Here is a 19,124-nt window from a genome sequence, read left to right as displayed (position 1 = left end):
TTTGATGTCACAACATAGTTATCCTTTAATTATTTAAGTGATGACTCTTAAAATATCGCAAGGAGAGACAGAGACAGACAAAAATACTAAAATACAAAATAATAAAAAACAAAAAGTCAAAATTACATTAGCTGGTAATTGGTCCTGAAGATATAAGGAAAATGGTATTAACATAAACTTACACAGGGAATTTACCTTTTCCTTGACACCCAAAAGGCTATCGGTTATTAGGAACATTTCAAGCCTGAAGAAGCTGGCTCGAACATTTCATCCTTGTCCGTATATAATTGTGGACTATTCCATTTTCAAAGAAATAGTTTGCTGTACATTCACCTTAAAAGTTGAATTCCATTTTACTCTTAAAATTCAGCAGAAATCTGAAGCGGTCGAGTCAATACCATGCTTATATCCACAATATTAAAGTAGCAAATCAGCATATGCATCAAGACCATGGCTGCCCAGGCACTGCCTTAGCTTATATAATGCTCGGCTCTCGATCTGTCGCACCCTCTCCTTAGACAACCCATATATGTTCCCAATTTCTGATAGTGACTTGTGATTTCCACCTTCAATTCCAAATCTTAACCTGATTATTTGCCGCTCCCTTTGGCCAAGAATGCTTAGAAGGTTGCGTACGTGCTTCCTCATCAGTTGCTTGGCCACACTAACATCTGGGATCTCAATTCCAGTGTCTGCTGTTATCTCCTGCAAGGTTGACGGTTGCAGAATACAGTTATACTCCCAATGGTAGAGATGAATACAAATTAAGAGGGTAAAAATGTTGTACTTACTGCTGAATAACTTGCCTTTCATTTTTATTAGCAAAGACGTTTAATTTCTATGAGATACAAATCAAGACAATGGATAAGTACTACCTGAAATGTGGTATCTTGGTCTGCCCAAACACGTTGTTGCATGGAAAGTGGCATTCTTGTGGTGAATAGCAACTTCTCCAACTTTTCAACAGTAATGCCAACACGTTTAGCTAAGTCTTCTTTGGATGGATAGTGATTTCCTTCCTGAATATACAATCTTTTTGCATCCAATACCTTGGCAAGTTGGGTATATACGTTCTCCTGCATATAATTTTATAGTTTTTAGAGATATTGAAATTCTTGTTGTACCAGATGCATTTCAATAATCTTAAGGAGCTGGGGGGGTATAGACTACCCAGTATTGGTTATACCAAGGTTATAAAATAGCTTCCCCACAACAAGAACACATGAATCAGCAAAAGTTAAAGGTATTGAATTCACTGGTTAGATTGCATTAGTCTTATTCCTAGTCAACATTAATTGATCAAAAACTTCAGTTGCTTTATTAATTTCATTAAGATATCAGAAAAAACGTTGAGGAATAAGCTAAATTGCCTGAAACGTAGTCAAACATTTTTTTCAATGGAATAAAAGCCCAACCATGAAGTCTCATTAGAATGAGAGGATAGATTATAAGATTGTCATTACCGGCAAACGGATGGTCCTGGAGTGTTGAAATATGGCCTTCCTAATTTTTTGCCTTATCCACCAGTATGCATAAGTAGCAAATCGGCAACCAACTTGGGGTTTGAATTTCTCAACACTCTTCATAAGACCCCTGCTTCCTTCCTACAAGAGTATAAGAATAAAACAGAAACATATTGGTTATCTTTTACTTAAGACAAAAATATTGTCACCCACATCCACCCCCTTAGAACTTTTTCATAATATATGGAAAACACAGGTACCAGGTTTAAATAAAAGAAGAGCAACACTTCATATACACCAAAATGATCATATAGGGCAAAAACATGCACTGCATTCAAGCTTTATAGATGGCACTGGTTTAGAAAAGTGCAGAATCTAAAACAACAGTGAATCTCTGTAAAAGAAAGAAACTATTTGGTGCAGATTCCTGGACTTATAGATGCATCTTTTGTGCACAAGGTGCCTTTCAGACTCGATGTGTTTCCAATTACCTGCAATAAGTCCTGAAGACCAACTCCTCGTCCCTGATATTGTTTAGCAATATGAACCACCATACGTAAATTAGCATAGATCAGCTTTTCACGTCCTCTGGTTCCAGAACGAAGTTGTGACTGCAACATTGCACAACTAAGCCCACCTGCTTCTGCCCATTCAACCAAAGTTGGTTCACGGCCAAACTGAGATTGAAATCTGGTCTTGACTTGTTCTAATTTCAATAAATCCTGTTACATTGTTTACACCAGGAGAGTATCACTTTCCATCAATCCACATGCCCTACAATGAGAACCACAAGTTATTTAGATATTCACCTGTACTTGAACAATCAGTTGGGACTCTTCTTCAAAAGTCAAAACTTGTTTCATTTCGGGACCTCCCAAGAATAAACGAAGGGGATCATTCGGATTAAACCCTTCATTTAGCCTTTTTCGTACATCTGCACCTCTAGAAGTATGATTCTCATGAAATAGAACTTTTGACTTAGGCACCTTCCTCTTCTTAGATCGCCTCTCTAGAAGTCGAGTTGACCTTACAGTTTTCTCCTTGTCACCTAGAAAATTGGCCATACTTGTGGATCCAAACGGAACAAATGTTTTAGGCATCAGTCCAAAAGTTATGACCAGGAAAGAACGACAAAGATAATAGTGAAACAAGGTAAGAACATGATACTAACCCCAAAGAATGTGAATCATCAGAATCAGCTTCAATTATTTTGGACTCTTCAACTAATGAAGCTGCTTCTTTTGAGGCCGACAAAGCTTCCTTAGCTAGGGCAACTACATCACACAATTCAACATCCATGTGCTTCTTGGCACCAGCTTTAGAAGGGTCCACAGTCAATGATGTAGATGAGTTTACTTTGGTTTGCAAGGATGGCAATCTGTAAACAGAAAAGAACATATCAGCACTACATGATAAGTTGACGCTACCATTAGGGAAAAAGAGGTATTCATCTTACAGATGCCAAAAACCAGTCCAGTGAAGCAATTGGCGCTCGAAGTCCAATAGCAACTGATTAGAGTCACCAAAGTGTTTATCTTCATGAACCAAGTTACCAGTATCTACTTGCCTCCTATCTAACATTGCCTATAATTAATAGAAACAATGAAGGCAAAGGTGCATTAATTAGAAATTTCCAGACAGAAAAAAGAGATTGCATCAAAACCCAAAAAAAAAAAAACAAAAGCAAACAAACAAAAAATAAAAGAAATGAAAAAAAAAAAAAAAAAAAAAGGGAAAGAAAATCGATTGCATGGGTCAAATTTGTAGGTAGTAAGGGTTGAAGTATTCAACACGAGTAGCACTATCTCTTAAATTATCTAATACTTAGTGTTACATTATAAGATATTATAGCATATCCAAAGTTATTTACAATAGCAGAATAACCCGGTACTAAGTGTTACATGGTAAGATATTATATCATATCCAATGTTATTTACAGTAGGAGACTAACCTGGTTAGCTTTCTCTACACGCAATAGAGACTTGAATTCATCTCCCTGTTCTTGTGAAACAACTGAGGTAGAAAAACGTCGAGCCATAGAAGCAGCAGGTACAGATGAAACTGTGGAAGCTATTTGCTCATTGAACATCAGCACTGCAATATTATGATAGTTACAAGCATGAATTTTCGAAAAGAAATGCAAGAGCACATACAGAAAGTTATAATGCTCCGAATAAATGATAACTAAAAGCTGAAAAATGGGTTAATTATAACGACCATGCCTATTTGAAGTTTTACATATTTTACCTCGATTTCATCATTATTAACTCATGCACCCATAGTTCAGAAACTTCACAATATAAATATATGATATTTTGAGACAATCACTGTCTTTCTTCAATAACAAAACTCCATGTTTATCCATGTCAGACAAAATGTAATCTACCCAAAAACACATATCTTTCTTCATGAACACAAATTCATGTTTATCCATGTCAGACAAAAAGTAATCTACCCAAAAACACATTCAAGTGCGTGACGCTAAAAGTTAAACAAAAGTTTTTTAGGAAACAGTTTTCTTTTTCTTTTTTTTTTTTTTTTTTGGTTCCCCCTGCAAATGTGGAAACAACAAGCATCATAACATAAATAATTCAGCACACCTTCAATTCACTAACAAATTATAAAATCACCTGAACAACTAAAAGAGCAAACAAAATATCAAACAGTGAGGGCATTTTCCAACATCCCAAGGGTTCAGATTTCCCATTTCGTATACATTAAACATCCTCAGATGTAAAGAAACTTCTACAACTGGGACACCAATTGTGAATGAAAGCAACAGAATGCAGACAAACCCAATGGAATATACACAACACAAATATGTACCAAAACTTCGCCTTCTCACATCACTCATTTAGGTAAATTTATATTTGTGAAAGGAATTCCCCTTAAACTGAGAACCAATTGCAGAGAAAATTCGAGCAAAGATAAATAAATAAATAAAAAAATGGGAAAGCTTCAGTGGGTGTTGTAAAATCCAAACAACTTCATTTCCACTATCTTCTAAGCAACCAAAGTGGGCATGAAGTGGAAAAAGAAAAATGAAAGTTAAGAACTCACCAGAGGTAGAGGCAGGAGAAGAAGCAGAAGAAAGTGAATTCCTGAAGTGGGTTCTTGGAGGAAAGGATGGAGATGAAGAAAGCAGACTCCTTGCAGCCTCCATTTGCATAAAAATTTACTTCTCTTTTTCTCTGATGTGTATATATATATATATATATAAACAGCAAGTATAACAGCACACTACTATATGTGTGTTACATGGAGGTTGTGGATTGTACGGCTCTCTCTTATGGTGGTAGTCTCTGCATCAGCTTTGTTGGAGTGGAAGAAAGCGTTTTTGTCTTTGTAGATAACGCAGCTGAGGAGGAGGAGCTTCTGTGCCGCTTTCACCGCCTATTTCACGCCTTACGATCACTACCCGTTTTTTCAAGTGGATTTTTTGTTTTTTTTTTTCTTCTTACTTTTGGGCCGGATATCATAACCTGGGCCATGATTGGAGAATGATGCCGGCCCACCATCTTGCCTAAGATAGTGATATTCATAGACCAAAAATATATATACATAATTTAACCTTGTTTGCTAAATATGTCAAAATTATTATCATTTAATTTTGTGTGCTATATCTTGCCAAAAAAAAAAAAAGGGAAAATTGTGTGTTATAAGGGAGTCATAACCCATTAAAATGCTGATGAACAGAAATTAGTTGAGAAATCCAGTCGAAATGTGAGGTAATACTTTGTTTGCGTTTATTTGGGGAAGAAATTTAAAGCATTTTCCAATTGAGGAATGTAGGCATAATATCTGCAAAGCATATATGTAGGAAAGTAACATAATATCTGCTTTTGTCTTTACATGGAAGTGCCAACATGCTTGTTCTGATTGGATTTCAAGATTTAAAAAATTAGCTTTAAATGAATTATTTGATAATAATATCCAACTATATATACATATATATATTCATTTTTAAACTGGCGTATTCTATATTATGATGTTATCATTCACTGTATTATTACTGTTTATAAGCATAAAAAAAATCCGACTCTCATACACTCTAAAAAGAAATTAAAATGTTATAGAATCGGCTCCTACAAAATGGATAAATCCGACAATTCGTTCACAATTTCCGAAGCTGGTCAAAGTAGGTTAAATTAGAGTTAGAAAAGAAGACATGCAAAAACTACAGACCCATGCGCAATTATTGGCAGCACATCTGACTTCGCTGCACTGCACCACACCACACCACACCACATTTCACCACCCTCATTTCACTGATTTATTTTATTTTATTTTTTGTTTTAAATTCAAAATAGGAGGGTGGTGGTGGTGAGGGACTTGTGTCTAACCATATGAGCGTCGCTACAAGTGGGACCCACTGAACAGGGGAACGTGGGGTCCACAACGCTGATTTTGCTGCATTTTGTTTGTCTTTTGGGCTGGGTGTCCCAGGTTGGAACCTTTTTTGGTGGGCCCGGGCTTTTGTTGATGTTGAGTTGGATTGACATCTTGCCACGCAATAGCGCGGATGTTGATGACGATGATGATGATGGCATACCAATGTGTACGGCATAACATGAAAATCTCTTCCTTTGTGGATTTATTTTTTTATTTTTTTTGGGTTTATTCTTCTTCAAATTATTTTATGGAGAACAGGCAAAGATTCTTTATTTTCTGCTTAATCTGTATTGATAAAAAGAGCTTCTCCTTTGCGGAGAAATTCCTCTGTACACAGCTTCATGATTACTCAACACCGCAACTCCAGCAACCTCCGAACATTAAAGATCGGATGTTACAACTGATACACATGGCTGTATGAGATTGGTGATATGTATCACAGCATCGGTACACGGTGTGTAGAAGAAAACTTACCATCCTTCCCCTTTGTGGGGTCTATAGAATCTACAAGGCCCACCTATTTCTCTCTCTCTCTCTCTCTGCTTTTTCTTTCCTTTACCAAAGCCCTAATATCTCTCTCTCTCTCTCTCCTCTTCCGCCCAAACCCTAACACTGGTTTTCTTCTCCGATCACCAACTCTCCTTCTTCCCCCCCTCTCCCTCTCTCTTGAAAACCCTAGCCTTACCCGTCTGCGTCGATTTTTAGAATGGCCCTCCACAAGTTCTCGTCTTCAGACCACCATAACAACCAGTCCCACCACCAAACAGAGCGAACCACCACCGCAGTAATACCCACCGCCACGACCACTACCACCACCACCACAACAACCACCGCCATAACCGAGCCCTCTTCCAAGACCCAACTCTCCCTTCCTCGCAAAGCCTCATCTTCCTCCAGAGACCGTCACACCAAGGTTAACGGCCGAGGCCGCCGGGTCCGCATGCCAGCCATGTGCGCCGCCCGTATATTCCAGCTGACCCGCGAGTTGGGCCACCGCTCCGACGGAGAGACCATAGAGTGGCTGCTCCGCCACGCCGAGCCATCGATCATCGCCGCCACCGGTTCCGGCACACTCCCCGCCGCTCCCGTTTCCACCCCCAGCCCAGCCATGGCGTCGACGTCGGCCTCGGTGACTTGCCGCGTGCAGCCAATATCCTCGGTGAGTTCTGGACAGTGTTTGTTCTCGGTGGGTCCTCCGCAGGCCGCGCCGAGTTGTCGTCTGGACTTGTGTCAGCCGGTGGGGTTGGAGTACGCCGCAGCGAGTAATGGGTACCGGCACATGCCGTTTACGGCGCTGTTGTTGCAGACGTCGACAAGTGAGGCTGATGAGAGGCAGCAAGAGGAAGCTCTGAGGGAGCATTAGAGAATCACAGCCCATATAAATTATTATAAATGAAAAATAGATGCAAGTGATAATTAATGGCTTAAAAATGTACCTTCTTTGGGGCCTGTTTGAGTTTAGGTGGTAGCATGATCAAAGCTTTATGCTTTTCTGAGTCTTCTTTTTCCTCTTTACTGGTTTTGGCTCTTTTCTATTCATTGGTTTTTTTTTTTTTTTTTTAATTGGTTTTTTTAATAGTTATGTGAATTGGTACTACTTGGAAATGAGTGAGTGAAGAAGATTGTAAATTATCAAATCTCAAGGGAAAAGAAAAAGAATTTCATGAAACGAAGTTAGATAGGGATCTATGAGTGTGTTTGGCAATGGCACTTTCGGAGGGTCCCTTGGCCATTATGAAAACGGAACATTGGACCCACCATTACTGTTCAATTAATCCAAACTGGTTGTTTCTGATGCTTTTTATATATGTTGGTACAATTTTTAAAGGAAAAAATATATAATATTGTTAAAAAAAAAAAAAAAAAACTATTAGAGTTTCCAAGAATTAATGAATGAAGTTACATTTTAACCTAAAAGAAGAAATGATAGAAGAGATTTTAATATTAAGTAGCTTTTTATGATAAAAGATGGGATTATATTTGCAAAGTAAGCCAACAATGGTGATTCATAGCCCAAAAAAAAAAAAAAAAAACAACCAACAATGATGAAGCTTCGGCTGTTTGCCGTATCATTAGGCTATGCACAAAATTCTTCTACAGTCCCTGTTGATGGATGCTTGTAGTTGAACAAAAATGAACGAGTAGGAGAACAAAGTCATGCAATGAGTTCCCATGGCTAGAAATTTAGACTTCACATAGCTGCAGCGTTCCCTTTTTTGTTTTTACGTTTGGTGGGAGCAACATTTCAACCAAGTGCATTGGAAGAAACATTCCAACCAAGTGCATGAAACTGTAACCGTAAATGGTATAATTTCAAGCATAATGTGAATTTCCAAGTTTTTCTTTTTTGGATTTTCGTTTACAATAAAAATAAATAAATAAAAAATGATTAGTTTGTCTGTTATTTACTCTAATCACTCATTACAACAATCGTCTTTGTTTTTCTACAGCCAAAATGTAAGTTTCTGATCACAATCTTGAATAAGGTGCAGTGCACTTTGGTTCCGAATGTTGTTTGGATAGAATGCACTAATCCGTTAAAAGACTCCCTGGGTAACCAACCAATATGTCTCTTCGTCAAAGACAATGTTTAACAAAGGATATACCATGGAATAATATTTTTCTTTTAAAAGATTCTGAAACTTTGAAACTAAGAATCTCATATATATATATATATATGTATATATATATTTCACCACCCGACCAACCGGTGGAAGAATACATTATAGAGATTGAGTGGAAAGCCCTCTTTAGCTCCTTTCTTTCCCAAAATTGTACTAGAAAAATGGAACATGTTTAATACAAGTTCATTTGTCGAAAAAGTCGAGCGCTACAAGGCACTTTATATTGAAGTTAAGGTGGGTTTATAACTGTAGAAGAATATCACTAATGCTTTCATACAATTGACCGATCCAGTTCGATAAATTTTAGAAGAGACAAAACCTGAGAACATGAAGCGGGTCCTGAACCAAGAAATCCACATCATTTTTTAGCAGCAGAAACAAGTAGAGCAGGAGTCCCACAGGCCAGGCGGAGAATTCTAATGCTTGTTCCCAAAACTCCACCACCTTTTCTTCTTCCTATTCTCACTTGTGGGTATATCTGGAATAAAATCCATAACAGTAACACTCGCATTAATTTCCGATGGCTAATGTGAAAATATAAAGACATTCGTGATGACTTAAACTTCATAATTACTAAAACGTTGCACAAGATGGAGAACCAAAAGCAAGGAGCTTAGCATCATCCACTTAGCTGGACCATATAACTAAGTTTGATTTCCTCAGCATTCTTATTATCTTAAAAGATCTAAGAAGTACCTCCTTGAGGATAGATTGAGTTGTAGTGCACCTCTGCCCAAAAGCTCAAGTAAATGACTGCACAAGTTGAACAATCTCCAGATAAGGCTTACCAACCACGCGTAATATTTAATTGAGTATAAAGGAACCAAAAACTTTCTTGTAGGGTAATGAAATAAAGAATTTTCAGAAATCCTACAAGAAGCCTTGAAAAATTTGAACAAATATCTTCACTCAAAACAAAAATTAAGGGCTTTACAAGCTTACCTTGTTTTGGCTTCCGAGATTTGGGAATAATCTCTATGCAATAGGGATCCTTAAAAGAAGTAATGACAAAAATTTTCACTCCATACTGCAATAACATATTCACAAGCATTAGTCTTAGATGAAATGAATGATGATAACTCTTCCAGAAACAAAAATCCACAAAATGCGTATCAATGTGTTCTCTATAGAGAAATCTTGTATACCATATCAGCAGCTGCCTGCAGTGTGACATGATCACCCCACTCGCCGCTCCTGGTATAATACAGATTAAGGTATTGATTACTAATTTGACCAGCCTATGCCAAAATACCATCAATGACAGAAAAACAAGGGGAAAAGGGATTTGATTATTACTGGGACATCTTCTCCAGATAGTCATCATATGCCATCGGAACATATCCCTCATATATCTCTGGCTCGGACTTGAGCTGGTAACAGTAAACGATTAAATGTAAAAATAAATGAGAATGCATGTAAAAGATCCAACACATAAACACAAAATTCAGTTGTACAAATAAGTAGCTTGATTATAGAACGGAGACCTGATTTACAACTTGCTGTCTCACATGGTTGTGATGGTCAGGTGTACCATATAATTGATCTGATAGAGCACGGAACTGAAAAAACAAAGCATGAGAAAAAAAATAAAAAAATAAAAAAATTAGCTGCAAATTCTACAATCAATTGCCAAGGGATAAACGTGAAGTTGATAAAACGAGAGGCAAAGCATTGTCTATCCTCAAGGATACAGAGTAACAACATAACAAGACATAAAATTCTAACCTGACAGTTGCCATCTCCTTGAACCGTATGCTCAACAAAATCATGCAATTGCAATCTATTGAAAAGGGAAACAATTATTTTACTAATCAAATTCAACATCAACCCACAGCTAGAGGAGGGAAAGAAGAAGAATTAATTTATGTGATAGATGAAAAAATAAATATTGCTGCTACCACATAGGCATATAATTAATAAAGCATGATGCTCAACTCCTAGAAAAGGACAAAGATAAGCATCACCTGTCCTGCAGTGTTTGATGATCTGAAGTCACTTCGTCACTCGGAGGAATTTCTCCATTAATCCTAGGAACGTGCTTTCAACATAAAGGGAAAATTTCAACTCTTCAGCAAAAGCTCACTGAATCAAGTATAAACATTGCAAATCATACCATATGCTGATATAGTACTCATATTATAGCCATGTAAATATTTGTGCACCAGTCTTGAATTTTCTAGCTGTAACATTCTTAGGGCATGCCAAAAAGGCCAAAATGTAGAAATTGAATATGTTGTATTCATCATAAATAGCAAACTTGGACCTACAGTATGTCATAAATTTTACATAAGAGACACTTACAGGAATAGGGGTCATCTGATCAAAATTCCAGTGTACTTGATTATCATCAGTATATTCATCGGCTAGCTCCAAAGAATGCAAATACTCTTCTTGATCACCAGGGCTAGAACATGAACTAGAAGGTAGCACAGAATCAACTTCTTCCCGGCCACGATCATGACCTGAAACAATGTTAAAATAAAAATATTATCAGGATATCTACTTTAAATAAGTTCGTGGCCAGGGCATACATGATACGTTTGATCGTGAATTTTTCTAATACCTGAATAATAGTTCCCTCTGGATGGACTATGCCAAGAATTCACAAAATTGGATGCATGTGAGCCTCCTGTATCCAAGTATCCTGAGGCTTCGGTCACAGCTATCTGTGAAAATTCTTCTTGAAGAGTAAGTGCGATAATCTCATCATTCTCTACATTGTTAGACTCCGTTTCATATTGATCTCTCACATAATGTCCTTGATAAATGCCATCAGCATCATTTTGCATCATTTGACCATAGTACCCAGAACTGTTATAGGGATCACCATCAAGTAAGCGAAGACCCCACTGCATAAGATCTGAATGAAACTCGTTGATAGCCATCTTTGTTAAGAGAGTATTTGTAAATGAAGACCCGACTGCATAATATCTGTAACAACAACATGAAAGTGGACTTTATCAGAGAGTGGTGGAAGGAAAGACAATTAGACCTTCTATCTGTAATTGATTTAGACATCTAACAATAACCAATTATAAAAAGTATATGTGCTGTTGTTACCTGCCCCATCTAAATATAATTTAAAATTTGGCGAGATCAGTAAGCTTACAGTTATAATTAAATAACATTTTGTTCTCATGTAAATTAAAATTTTGGTGAGATCAGCAAGTCCTTCAACCCACAGTCAAAAGACTAAGAAAATATAGGTAATTACCGCTCTAGCATACCTGCCACCCCCAGTTGAAATATAATTTATAATTAAAACATTAAAAAAATGACAAATAACCCAGAGAAAGCAATAGGCCTTGTTCTTGCATTCTTCATGCATTATTCTATCTAGAGAATTTTTTTAAAAAGAAACGAACTATAAAGACGATAAAATAAAAAGGGCTGCCATCACAAAATAACTTTTTTGTCTTTTTTTTCTTCCTTCAAGATATATTTGAAAAAATAATAATTATTTATCAAAATTAAAATATAAAACAACACGTCGTATATAAGGAAAATATAGAACATATAGTTCAAACGTTGTAATTATCAGAAGGACGAAAAGCTTAATAAACTTTGAACGGTGATTAACATATGTAAGTGGGTGGGTGGGGAAGAGTCTTGTTCTATTGTTCTTAAGACTAATATACACCAAAAGTGAAAATCAATATTCACATCAAAATATTTTACAAAAGCAAATCATAATACCAAACAAACCTGCTGTTTGTAGCATTCGAATTAAGAAAAACCAGTCCCAGAATCGAAGCCTGATCAAATAGTCCTTCCTATCCGTTTCCACTTCGATTAAAGGTCACATATAATATATGCTTCATCTTAATTTCCCAGTTCTATATTTTTGAGAAGACAAACTTTGTTGAACCTATGTTGACCTCTCCAACACGACAAAACTTACGACAACAACAACTGTCTGCACGCAAATCTTTCACTAAAACAAATGAGAACCGTCTGTCTTACTACGTTGAACACTCTATCTGCCATTAAATTAATGATGACCGTTGCGAAATACTCTCTATCTAACCCCTTAACTCCAATATAAAAAACAAAACCACATCTTTCCAAGCAGAAAACGATATCCAATCGAACATAAACGCAAATCTCAATAATCAATCAAAAAACCATATACCCAATTAAGAACTTATAAAAAATAAAAAAAAAAAAAAAACTGCAAACTTGGTACAGAAAACAAAAGAATAAAACCCAAACATATATAAATCGACGAAATTTTCATTACCCAGTTGGACAATCAAAAAAAATATCAATCAGAAAAAGTGGAAATGTTGGATTAAGAACTCACCCAATAAGCTGAGCTAGGATTCGAGCCAATACAGTCCAAAAAGCTTTGAAACTTTGCTTGGAAGTTTTGGTTAAAGATGATATTCACAAAGCACAGCGCTTTTTTTTTTGGTACTTTTAGCAAGCGTACGAACGCAGTGGATGACGACGAAGCATTGAAAAATGAAGCGGAAAATGGGAAAGAGTTGCACTTCACTCTCTTATATACAGTTGCCAATGGTTAAAGCTCGAGCAACTTTCCTGGCATAGTCTGCGTACGGACACATCTAACGGTTCAGAGCATCTTCTAGCCACTGGCAAAATGACAGACTTTAAGCGGCAATTCATTGAACGGTCTTGATTTTTTTAATTCGTTTTATTTAGTTTAATTTAAAATAACCGCGTCGATCGGTATCTTATATCTTAACCGGGATTTAATGGTCATTAATGCTAATTAGATCTGACTGTAAACGTTGGATTTGTTTGGTATGGAAACTGGATGGTTACGATTTAAATCCGTTTAAGGTGTTTAACGGCTATGATTGGGAGTTTTTAGTACAAATTGGCTGCTCTATTCTCAAATAGCCAATGGCTGCTCTATTCTCAAATAGCCAATTTGACGTTTCCTTGTAGAGAGGTCCTTTTCACATGTGGTTAAGGATGTCATAATATAAATCGATTCAATAAGTTCATCATTATATTTTATTATTTTTTATTTTTTTAAGATTATTCACTACCATTGAAGTGGGATCATCGATGTGATACATGAAAAAATTGTGCATATTTAAGGATTGAGATCCTTTGAAAAATTAAATTCTCATATTGATACGAAGGAAGGAAGATCCAATAAGAAAGTATTATTTGTTTTAAAGATACCACTTTTTTAATTATCTAATGGAAGAAGATTCAGATCCAAATGGATATTTGCAGAAAAGGGTGCTACTCAAGGAAACCACCCTTCATAAGATATCTTTTGGAGAATATTGAAGATTATTAATTGAAAAAAATAAAAAAAATCTAAATTTGTAAAATTCATAAAGTTTTACATCGTGGGGTTCGGTCAAAATATGGTTTTTCCATTATAAATGAAGCTAGATGCAAAGCTGGTGTTGGACATCTTTCTTGTAAAGTGGGAATAAATGAGCTTGACCTGATAACCCCCAAAGACTTTTGAAGTCGGCTCAAGGGAAGTAGCTCCTCTCGTTCCTTTCTAATTTTTCTGCAGGAAACAAAAGCCATTGAGGTTCCAAAAACTGGCTGGCAATTCTTGACTTTTCTTCCAAAGTGCGGAACTTTTGGGATGAATTTAACTACATTTTTACTTGGTTGATCTTCTTTTTAGTGCCTTCACTTTCAAGTGGTTTTTAGTGCAAGTTAATGTTTGCCACAATATGTATATATATATAAATTAATTAATACGTGTGAAAGATTTTATATGTTTATATGCATATGCTTTGCTTCACATTTGGGAAACACCACAAAAAAAGTTACAGCATTTTAACTTACACGTAACAGTAGGCTCAACCTTTCTTTGTAAAGCTTTTTGTGTAGCAAAGCCCCACATATTTTTCGTCTTCTTCAAGTGCTGGCATTACGTGCCGTTTCCACACAGGTCACAAAAATTCACAAACCAATGGATTTAGTGTTGAGCTTTTTTTGTGTATTATTTGAGTGTGAGATGGGCAAATCAAGATGTGTTGGCGACTGATACCAACAAATTTGTGTTTTGTTTTGTTTTATTTATACCTTATCTTCTGTTGGCAAAATCAGCATACTAGGAATATTCAACACGCAACATTTGAACAAAAGGCCCAAAACCAGGATGTGTTCCTTGGTTTTTTGGTACCGGATTCTCATCTGAGTTTTGGTAGATGGCCTTTTTTTTATTCTGTGTTCCTGTCTAAGACAAATACATTTTTTCTGTCTTCTTCAAGTTTTAGAAATAAGCAAATATCCCAACATGGTAAACTATGGTCTCAATCAATTTTGCAATAAAAGTTGAACATATTGGCAGGAATTGTACTTTTCTAAAATACCCAATTATAACTGCAGATAATCGATGCAATTTCTAGCTTTTTTAACCATTATTAGCTCATCCCATTTATTACTACTGTATATTTCTTTCCGATACGTAACTTATCAGAATTCCCCAAAAAAAAAAAAAAAAAAAATCGAATTCAAACAAAACTTGTTCATTTTACACGTTTTCTTCGCAATTTTTTTTCCCCAAATAAGCCTGTAAATGTTACATAATTGGATACATCGGAAAAAAAAAAAAAAAAAAAGAAAAGAAAAAGGTACAAATTATCATGTCAAGATTTAGTAATTAGCCTCTATCTATCTGGAAAGACTCCCAAACTTTGGCACTAAATAGTGGTTCTCTAATAAAATCTTGTTACCTTCCAACTATGGAGTAGCAAAAAGAACCAGCTGACCAAGCTTAACTGTATCTGAATCGTCCTTCCAGAGCTGCTCTATTCACAGATTTTTCTCTTTAGCTTTAGTTGGGGGAAGACATTATTTACTTGATATGTGTATCTGGAGTTTGTACAGTCGTGTTGTTCATCCTAGTTGTAATTCATGCCTCAGCCGCAAAGGTCCTGTTTTTATGGAGTTACTTCGATCAGCATGTTCTTAGAAGCTTCGGTGTAAACAAGCGAGCAAACCAGCCACTTTCTCCAGATTTCAAATCCACAATTCTCCTCTTGTTCTTCACTTCACTTTTCCCTGAAGTTTCCAATGATGGCAGATTCTTCAAGGGTGGATTTGGACTCTTTGCTTCTGTTGGTACCCCCATAATTTCATTCACCATATCCAAAACCTCGCTCATCTTAGGCCGATTCTTTGGATTTCTGACCAAGCACCGGTTGGCTAAAAGTGCAAGCTTTTGGACTGACTTGAGAGGGTATTTCCCTTCGAGCCTAGGGTCTATTATTAGTCTGAACTTCTTTGAGTCTGATAAGTGTGGCCTCACCCAATCTAAAAGCTTCTGCTCACTCTTAGGCCGGCTTTTATCTATAGGACGCCTACCTGTTATAAGTTCATAGAGAAAGACTCCATAGCTCCACACATCATTCTTGTAAGTAAGACGTCCGGTTTGGAGATATTCAGGTGCTGCATATCCCATTGTCCCAACAACCTGATGAGAATCACAAGTCATGTAAGTGCTGGTATACTATAAAATTACCAAACGCTTATGTGTTGCTCTTTTATGCACGCAAACAGGGTCACAGTGTATTGGGGTGGTGTTAAAACAGCATTGAAGAAGAAGTTACAAAAATATTCTTTATTCAGCTTCTCACAATATATAGTTGGTGAATGGTGACCATTTTATGATTGAAATGTATGAGCATACCGCAGTAGAGACGTGAGTTAATCCTTCTGTTGGGCCCAACCTAGCCATTCCAAAGTCTGATAGCTTCGCATTCCACTGGTCATCTAGAAGGATATTTGAAGATTTGAAATCCCGGAAGATGATCTACATCATGTGTTATGAAATATGTTAAGAGCTGTATAGAACTGAACTCCCACAGGGCCACAAATATGCAAAACACTTTCATTACAAACTTTTTGCTTGAGACGAAATATGAAATACATGGAATAAAAATAAAACATACTGGCATGGAAAATAAAACTAAAATACCTGGAAGTCCATCCCTTCATGTAGATATGCTAAGCCACGAGCAGCATCTTGAGCTATTTTCAATCTCATGTTCCATGGAAGAGGTATCTCACATTGAGAGGATATATGGTCCTCTACACTTCCATTAGGCATATATTCATATATAAGAAGCCTTTGGATTCCCCTTTCATCATCTTCAGCACAGTAGCCCACCAATTTAACAAGGTTAGGATGCTCAACCACCCCAAGGACATTTACTTCGGTAACCCATTCCTTGTGCCCCTGTCATAGAAAAGAAGTGTATCCTCGGTAAATCATGCAATTGAATATTCTTATCTAGTGACCTGGAAATGTAAAGAAACATCTTAAGTGACAAGATTAACCAGAGCAACTATCTCCTCATGAGACTACATTACTTTTAACCATCAAGCACAAAGTTATCCTAACAATCAACCAGGGAAAACAGCAAAATTTATAAAAGATTGAAGAAAAAACTATATGCAAATGGTCATGGACTCATAGTACAAAAGAAAGAATTACAGTGGCCTGGCATGAGTTCAGTTTAACCATATCATATCTTTGTTGAGTTTTTTAATAAAATAAAAGAAACGTATAGCTTGGAAATGATCATCTTATTTTAAGAGAAATTTTAAAGGAATTTTCCAGCAATTCAATTTTGTTTCCAGCCAAAGAAACAACATTTAGAGTCCTTATAAGATATTTAGACAGCCTCAAAGATCACTTATATGCTAATAAATTGCCAAGAATGAAGGAAACCTGTAATGACAGACTGCAAAACAGTGATACATAAGATTGGAAGAGAAAGATCTCTTTCCTTCTTCTAAAGTAGAAGAAGAGAAATTTGAATTATAATAATGCCTAGAAATATGTGTTAATTGAAATATTAGGGGTTAACAGGGTATTTGCACAGCATTAATTAGTAATCAGTAAAACAAATTGGCTTGTATAATTTTATCTGTGACAATACAATATTTCAAAATTTTTATTAAGAGGTAGAAATCTTGCCTGCAATCCTCTTTTACTGAGCTTCTTCACTGCAACTTCAAGTTTTCCTGAAGGATCTTCTGAGCTCTTTATCAATCCCTTATAGACACACCCAAAACCACCCTCTCCTAACATCGCAGAGCGGCTAAAGTTCTTTGTGGCTGACTTCAGCTCAGGAACTGTAAATATTTTCAGATTGCTGGGTCTTTGAGAGAAACTAGGGTATGAGTTCCGCCTCAAAGACTCAGTGCTGGCATCAGAAATATTTTGGGAATTTAATTCGGAACCAGATCTCTTCATTTCACCATCTGTAAGTGTTGACTGATTCGTCTTCTGTTCATCCTTTTTGTCTCCAATGGAGAATGAAAAGCACTTCATAGCTCCAAAAACGTAAAACACTATAATCCTCACTATAGATCCAGAAGCAGAAGAGAGCCTCACAATCACTGAATCATCAATTAACAACAATGAAATATAGTAAAAAATTAGGGGGGGAAAACTCATAATTTGGTAAAACAGCTCAAAATTGCATTTTCCAAACTTCCACTCTTGTCTTTCTGACATAATTTTCCACAGGGAAAGGAAAAAAAAAAAAAAAAACTTGACAGGCAGGATACACATCTTTCATTGACTATATTAGTTAGATTGCTCAAAACCAAACGTCTGGATTTCTTTAACCAGACAAACAAAAATAGCAACTTTTTCAACAAAAAAGACAGACTCCAGTAACCGAATAAGTATCTCTTCCCCATATCGTTGTTGTTTCCATTTCTTAGCACAAATAACCAACATAAAACTGAAACCTTTATTTTCTCGTTAAATACCCAACATATATATTCTTCACTACTTTAAAGTTCAAAGAATCATAGTTCTATAAAATAACTATAACTTTGAATCTATTAAAACCCATGAAAGACATAGATAAGAAAACAAAATCTTTATTATCCCTACAACCACGGGTCAATTGAATCCCGACCCAGAAAAAAAAAAAAAATATATATATATATATAGATATATATATATATAAAATTACCAATTTTCAGTAGCTTGCTGAATCGTACATTTTTCACAAGATTGTATGATTTTCAGACACATGATAACAATTATCAGAGTTATATCTATATAAGTTTCAGATTTACCCCTAGTTTAAACATAACAAAGCATCCAACATATATAAATAATAATTAACTATAAATTTCGGCAGAACATACCTCAGAATTTGATGATTACAGTGTAACTAAACAAACTGTATGTCCTAGCCTTGAGAGAAAATCCAAAATGAAAGGAACGATCTGAGAAGACCCATTTAGCAGTTTGCCAGAAGAAAGACCTGAGAAGCTAGACCAAAAAGGTCGAGTCCGGGCTTTCAGAGAAGTCCTCACACGGCAACTGGAGGTCAGCTAAGCTCACCAACCAAAATTAAATTCTAAAACCCACATTTCTGAAATAACATTACATTAGAATATAATTGTTTTTTTTTTTTTTGGGTAAATATATTAAAATATAATTGTTATTCCATACACATAGTCAAATTGTAAATAGCCACTCTAAAACCCGTCTCTCTGTGTGAATTAGAAACACGTGAGCAACAAGACAAAGGAGGCAAATAGACTGAAGAAAAGTCTTCTATGTATAGGATAAATAGTACAGGTCAAAGTAGTCCTGGAATTTGGAAAAGAAAAATTTTTTTTGCAACATTTTTTAGCGTATAGTAAATCGTTGTCTCACATACATACC

The 19,124-nt window shown here is 36.1% G+C and overlaps 4 protein-coding genes across 5 annotated transcripts; 1 reads left to right on the top strand and 3 right to left on the bottom strand.

Moving 5' to 3' along the window:
• Positions 1–72: 72 nt before the first annotated feature.
• On the bottom strand, positions 73–4,871 carry LOC107431977 (RNA polymerase sigma factor sigF, chloroplastic). Its single transcript, XM_016043034.4, has 9 exons — positions 4,524–4,871; positions 3,415–3,557; positions 2,920–3,047; positions 2,635–2,841; positions 2,273–2,528; positions 1,955–2,185; positions 1,464–1,604; positions 876–1,076; positions 73–705 (listed from the first exon to the last, which is right to left on the bottom strand). Exons 1-9 carry the CDS (start codon positions 4,630–4,632, stop codon positions 418–420), a joined length of 1,704 nt encoding a protein of 567 aa, XP_015898520.1. The 5' UTR covers positions 4,633–4,871; the 3' UTR covers positions 73–417.
• Positions 4,872–6,101: 1,230 nt separating this feature from the next.
• Positions 6,102–7,394, top strand: LOC107431895 (transcription factor TCP11). The gene has a single exon (XM_016042918.4). The coding sequence runs from the start codon at positions 6,562–6,564 to the stop codon at positions 7,216–7,218; it is 657 nt and encodes a 218-aa protein (XP_015898404.1). The 5' UTR covers positions 6,102–6,561; the 3' UTR covers positions 7,219–7,394.
• A 1,193-nt stretch (positions 7,395–8,587) lies between these two features.
• On the bottom strand, positions 8,588–13,054 carry LOC107431978 (OVARIAN TUMOR DOMAIN-containing deubiquitinating enzyme 12). 2 transcript variants are annotated; one of them, XM_048465495.2, is made up of 12 exons: positions 12,783–13,054; positions 12,185–12,395; positions 11,043–11,410; positions 10,781–10,941; positions 10,444–10,517; positions 10,205–10,259; positions 9,964–10,038; positions 9,776–9,849; positions 9,625–9,673; positions 9,422–9,506; positions 9,176–9,232; positions 8,588–8,957 (listed from the first exon to the last, which is right to left on the bottom strand). In XM_048465495.2, exons 3-12 carry the CDS (start codon positions 11,362–11,364, stop codon positions 8,896–8,898), a joined length of 1,014 nt encoding a protein of 337 aa, XP_048321452.2. In that variant the 5' UTR covers positions 11,365–11,410; positions 12,185–12,395; positions 12,783–13,054; the 3' UTR covers positions 8,588–8,895. The 2 variants fall into 2 exon arrangements, with proteins under 2 accessions (XP_048321452.2, XP_015898521.3); XM_016043035.4 differs by lacking the exon at positions 12,185–12,395 and having other exon boundaries at positions 12,783–13,051.
• Positions 13,055–14,936: 1,882 nt separating this feature from the next.
• On the bottom strand, positions 14,937–18,827 carry LOC107431877 (serine/threonine-protein kinase PCRK1-like). The gene is made up of 5 exons (XM_048465994.2): positions 18,599–18,827; positions 17,409–17,833; positions 16,404–16,664; positions 16,116–16,238; positions 14,937–15,899 (listed from the first exon to the last, which is right to left on the bottom strand). The coding sequence occupies exons 2-5, from the start codon at positions 17,763–17,765 to the stop codon at positions 15,384–15,386; spliced, it is 1,257 nt and encodes a 418-aa protein (XP_048321951.2). The 5' UTR covers positions 17,766–17,833; positions 18,599–18,827; the 3' UTR covers positions 14,937–15,383.
• Between the last annotated feature and the right edge of the window lie 297 nt (positions 18,828–19,124).

This window comes from Ziziphus jujuba, chromosome 11 (assembly GCF_031755915.1).
Source record: "Ziziphus jujuba cultivar Dongzao chromosome 11, ASM3175591v1".
NCBI classification, from domain to species: Eukaryota; Viridiplantae; Streptophyta; class Magnoliopsida; order Rosales; family Rhamnaceae; genus Ziziphus; species Ziziphus jujuba.
Note: the sequence above shows the minus strand (reverse complement) of the source record. Positions and strands in the feature narration are given on the sequence as shown.

Coding starts and splice junctions, on each gene's coding strand:
- LOC107431977 (XM_016043034.4), bottom strand. CDS start 4,632: ATGCAAATGGAGGCTGCAAGGAGTCTGCTTTCTTCATCTCCATCCTTT. Junction 3,558..4,523: donor TTCTCCTGCCTCTACCTCTG/GTGAGTTCTTAA, acceptor ATAATATTGCAG/TGCTGATGTTCAATGAGCAA. Junction 2,186..2,272: donor AACTGATTGTTCAAGTACAG/GTGAATATCTAA, acceptor ACAATGTAACAG/GATTTATTGAAATTAGAACA.
- LOC107431895 (XM_016042918.4), top strand. CDS start 6,562: ATGGCCCTCCACAAGTTCTCGTCTTCAGACCACCATAACAACCAGTCC.
- LOC107431978 (XM_048465495.2), bottom strand. CDS start 11,364: ATGGCTATCAACGAGTTTCATTCAGATCTTATGCAGTGGGGTCTTCGC. Junction 9,507..9,624: donor TGCAGGCAGCTGCTGATATG/GTATACAAGATT, acceptor ATGTTATTGCAG/TATGGAGTGAAAATTTTTGT. Junction 9,233..9,421: donor ATCTCGGAAGCCAAAACAAG/GTAAGCTTGTAA, acceptor CAACTTGTGCAG/TCATTTACTTGAGCTTTTGG.
- LOC107431877 (XM_048465994.2), bottom strand. CDS start 17,765: ATGAAGTGCTTTTCATTCTCCATTGGAGACAAAAAGGATGAACAGAAG. Junction 16,239..16,403: donor ATGAAGGGATGGACTTCCAG/GTATTTTAGTTT, acceptor CACATGATGTAG/ATCATCTTCCGGGATTTCAA. Junction 15,900..16,115: donor TAACTCACGTCTCTACTGCG/GTATGCTCATAC, acceptor GATTCTCATCAG/GTTGTTGGGACAATGGGATA.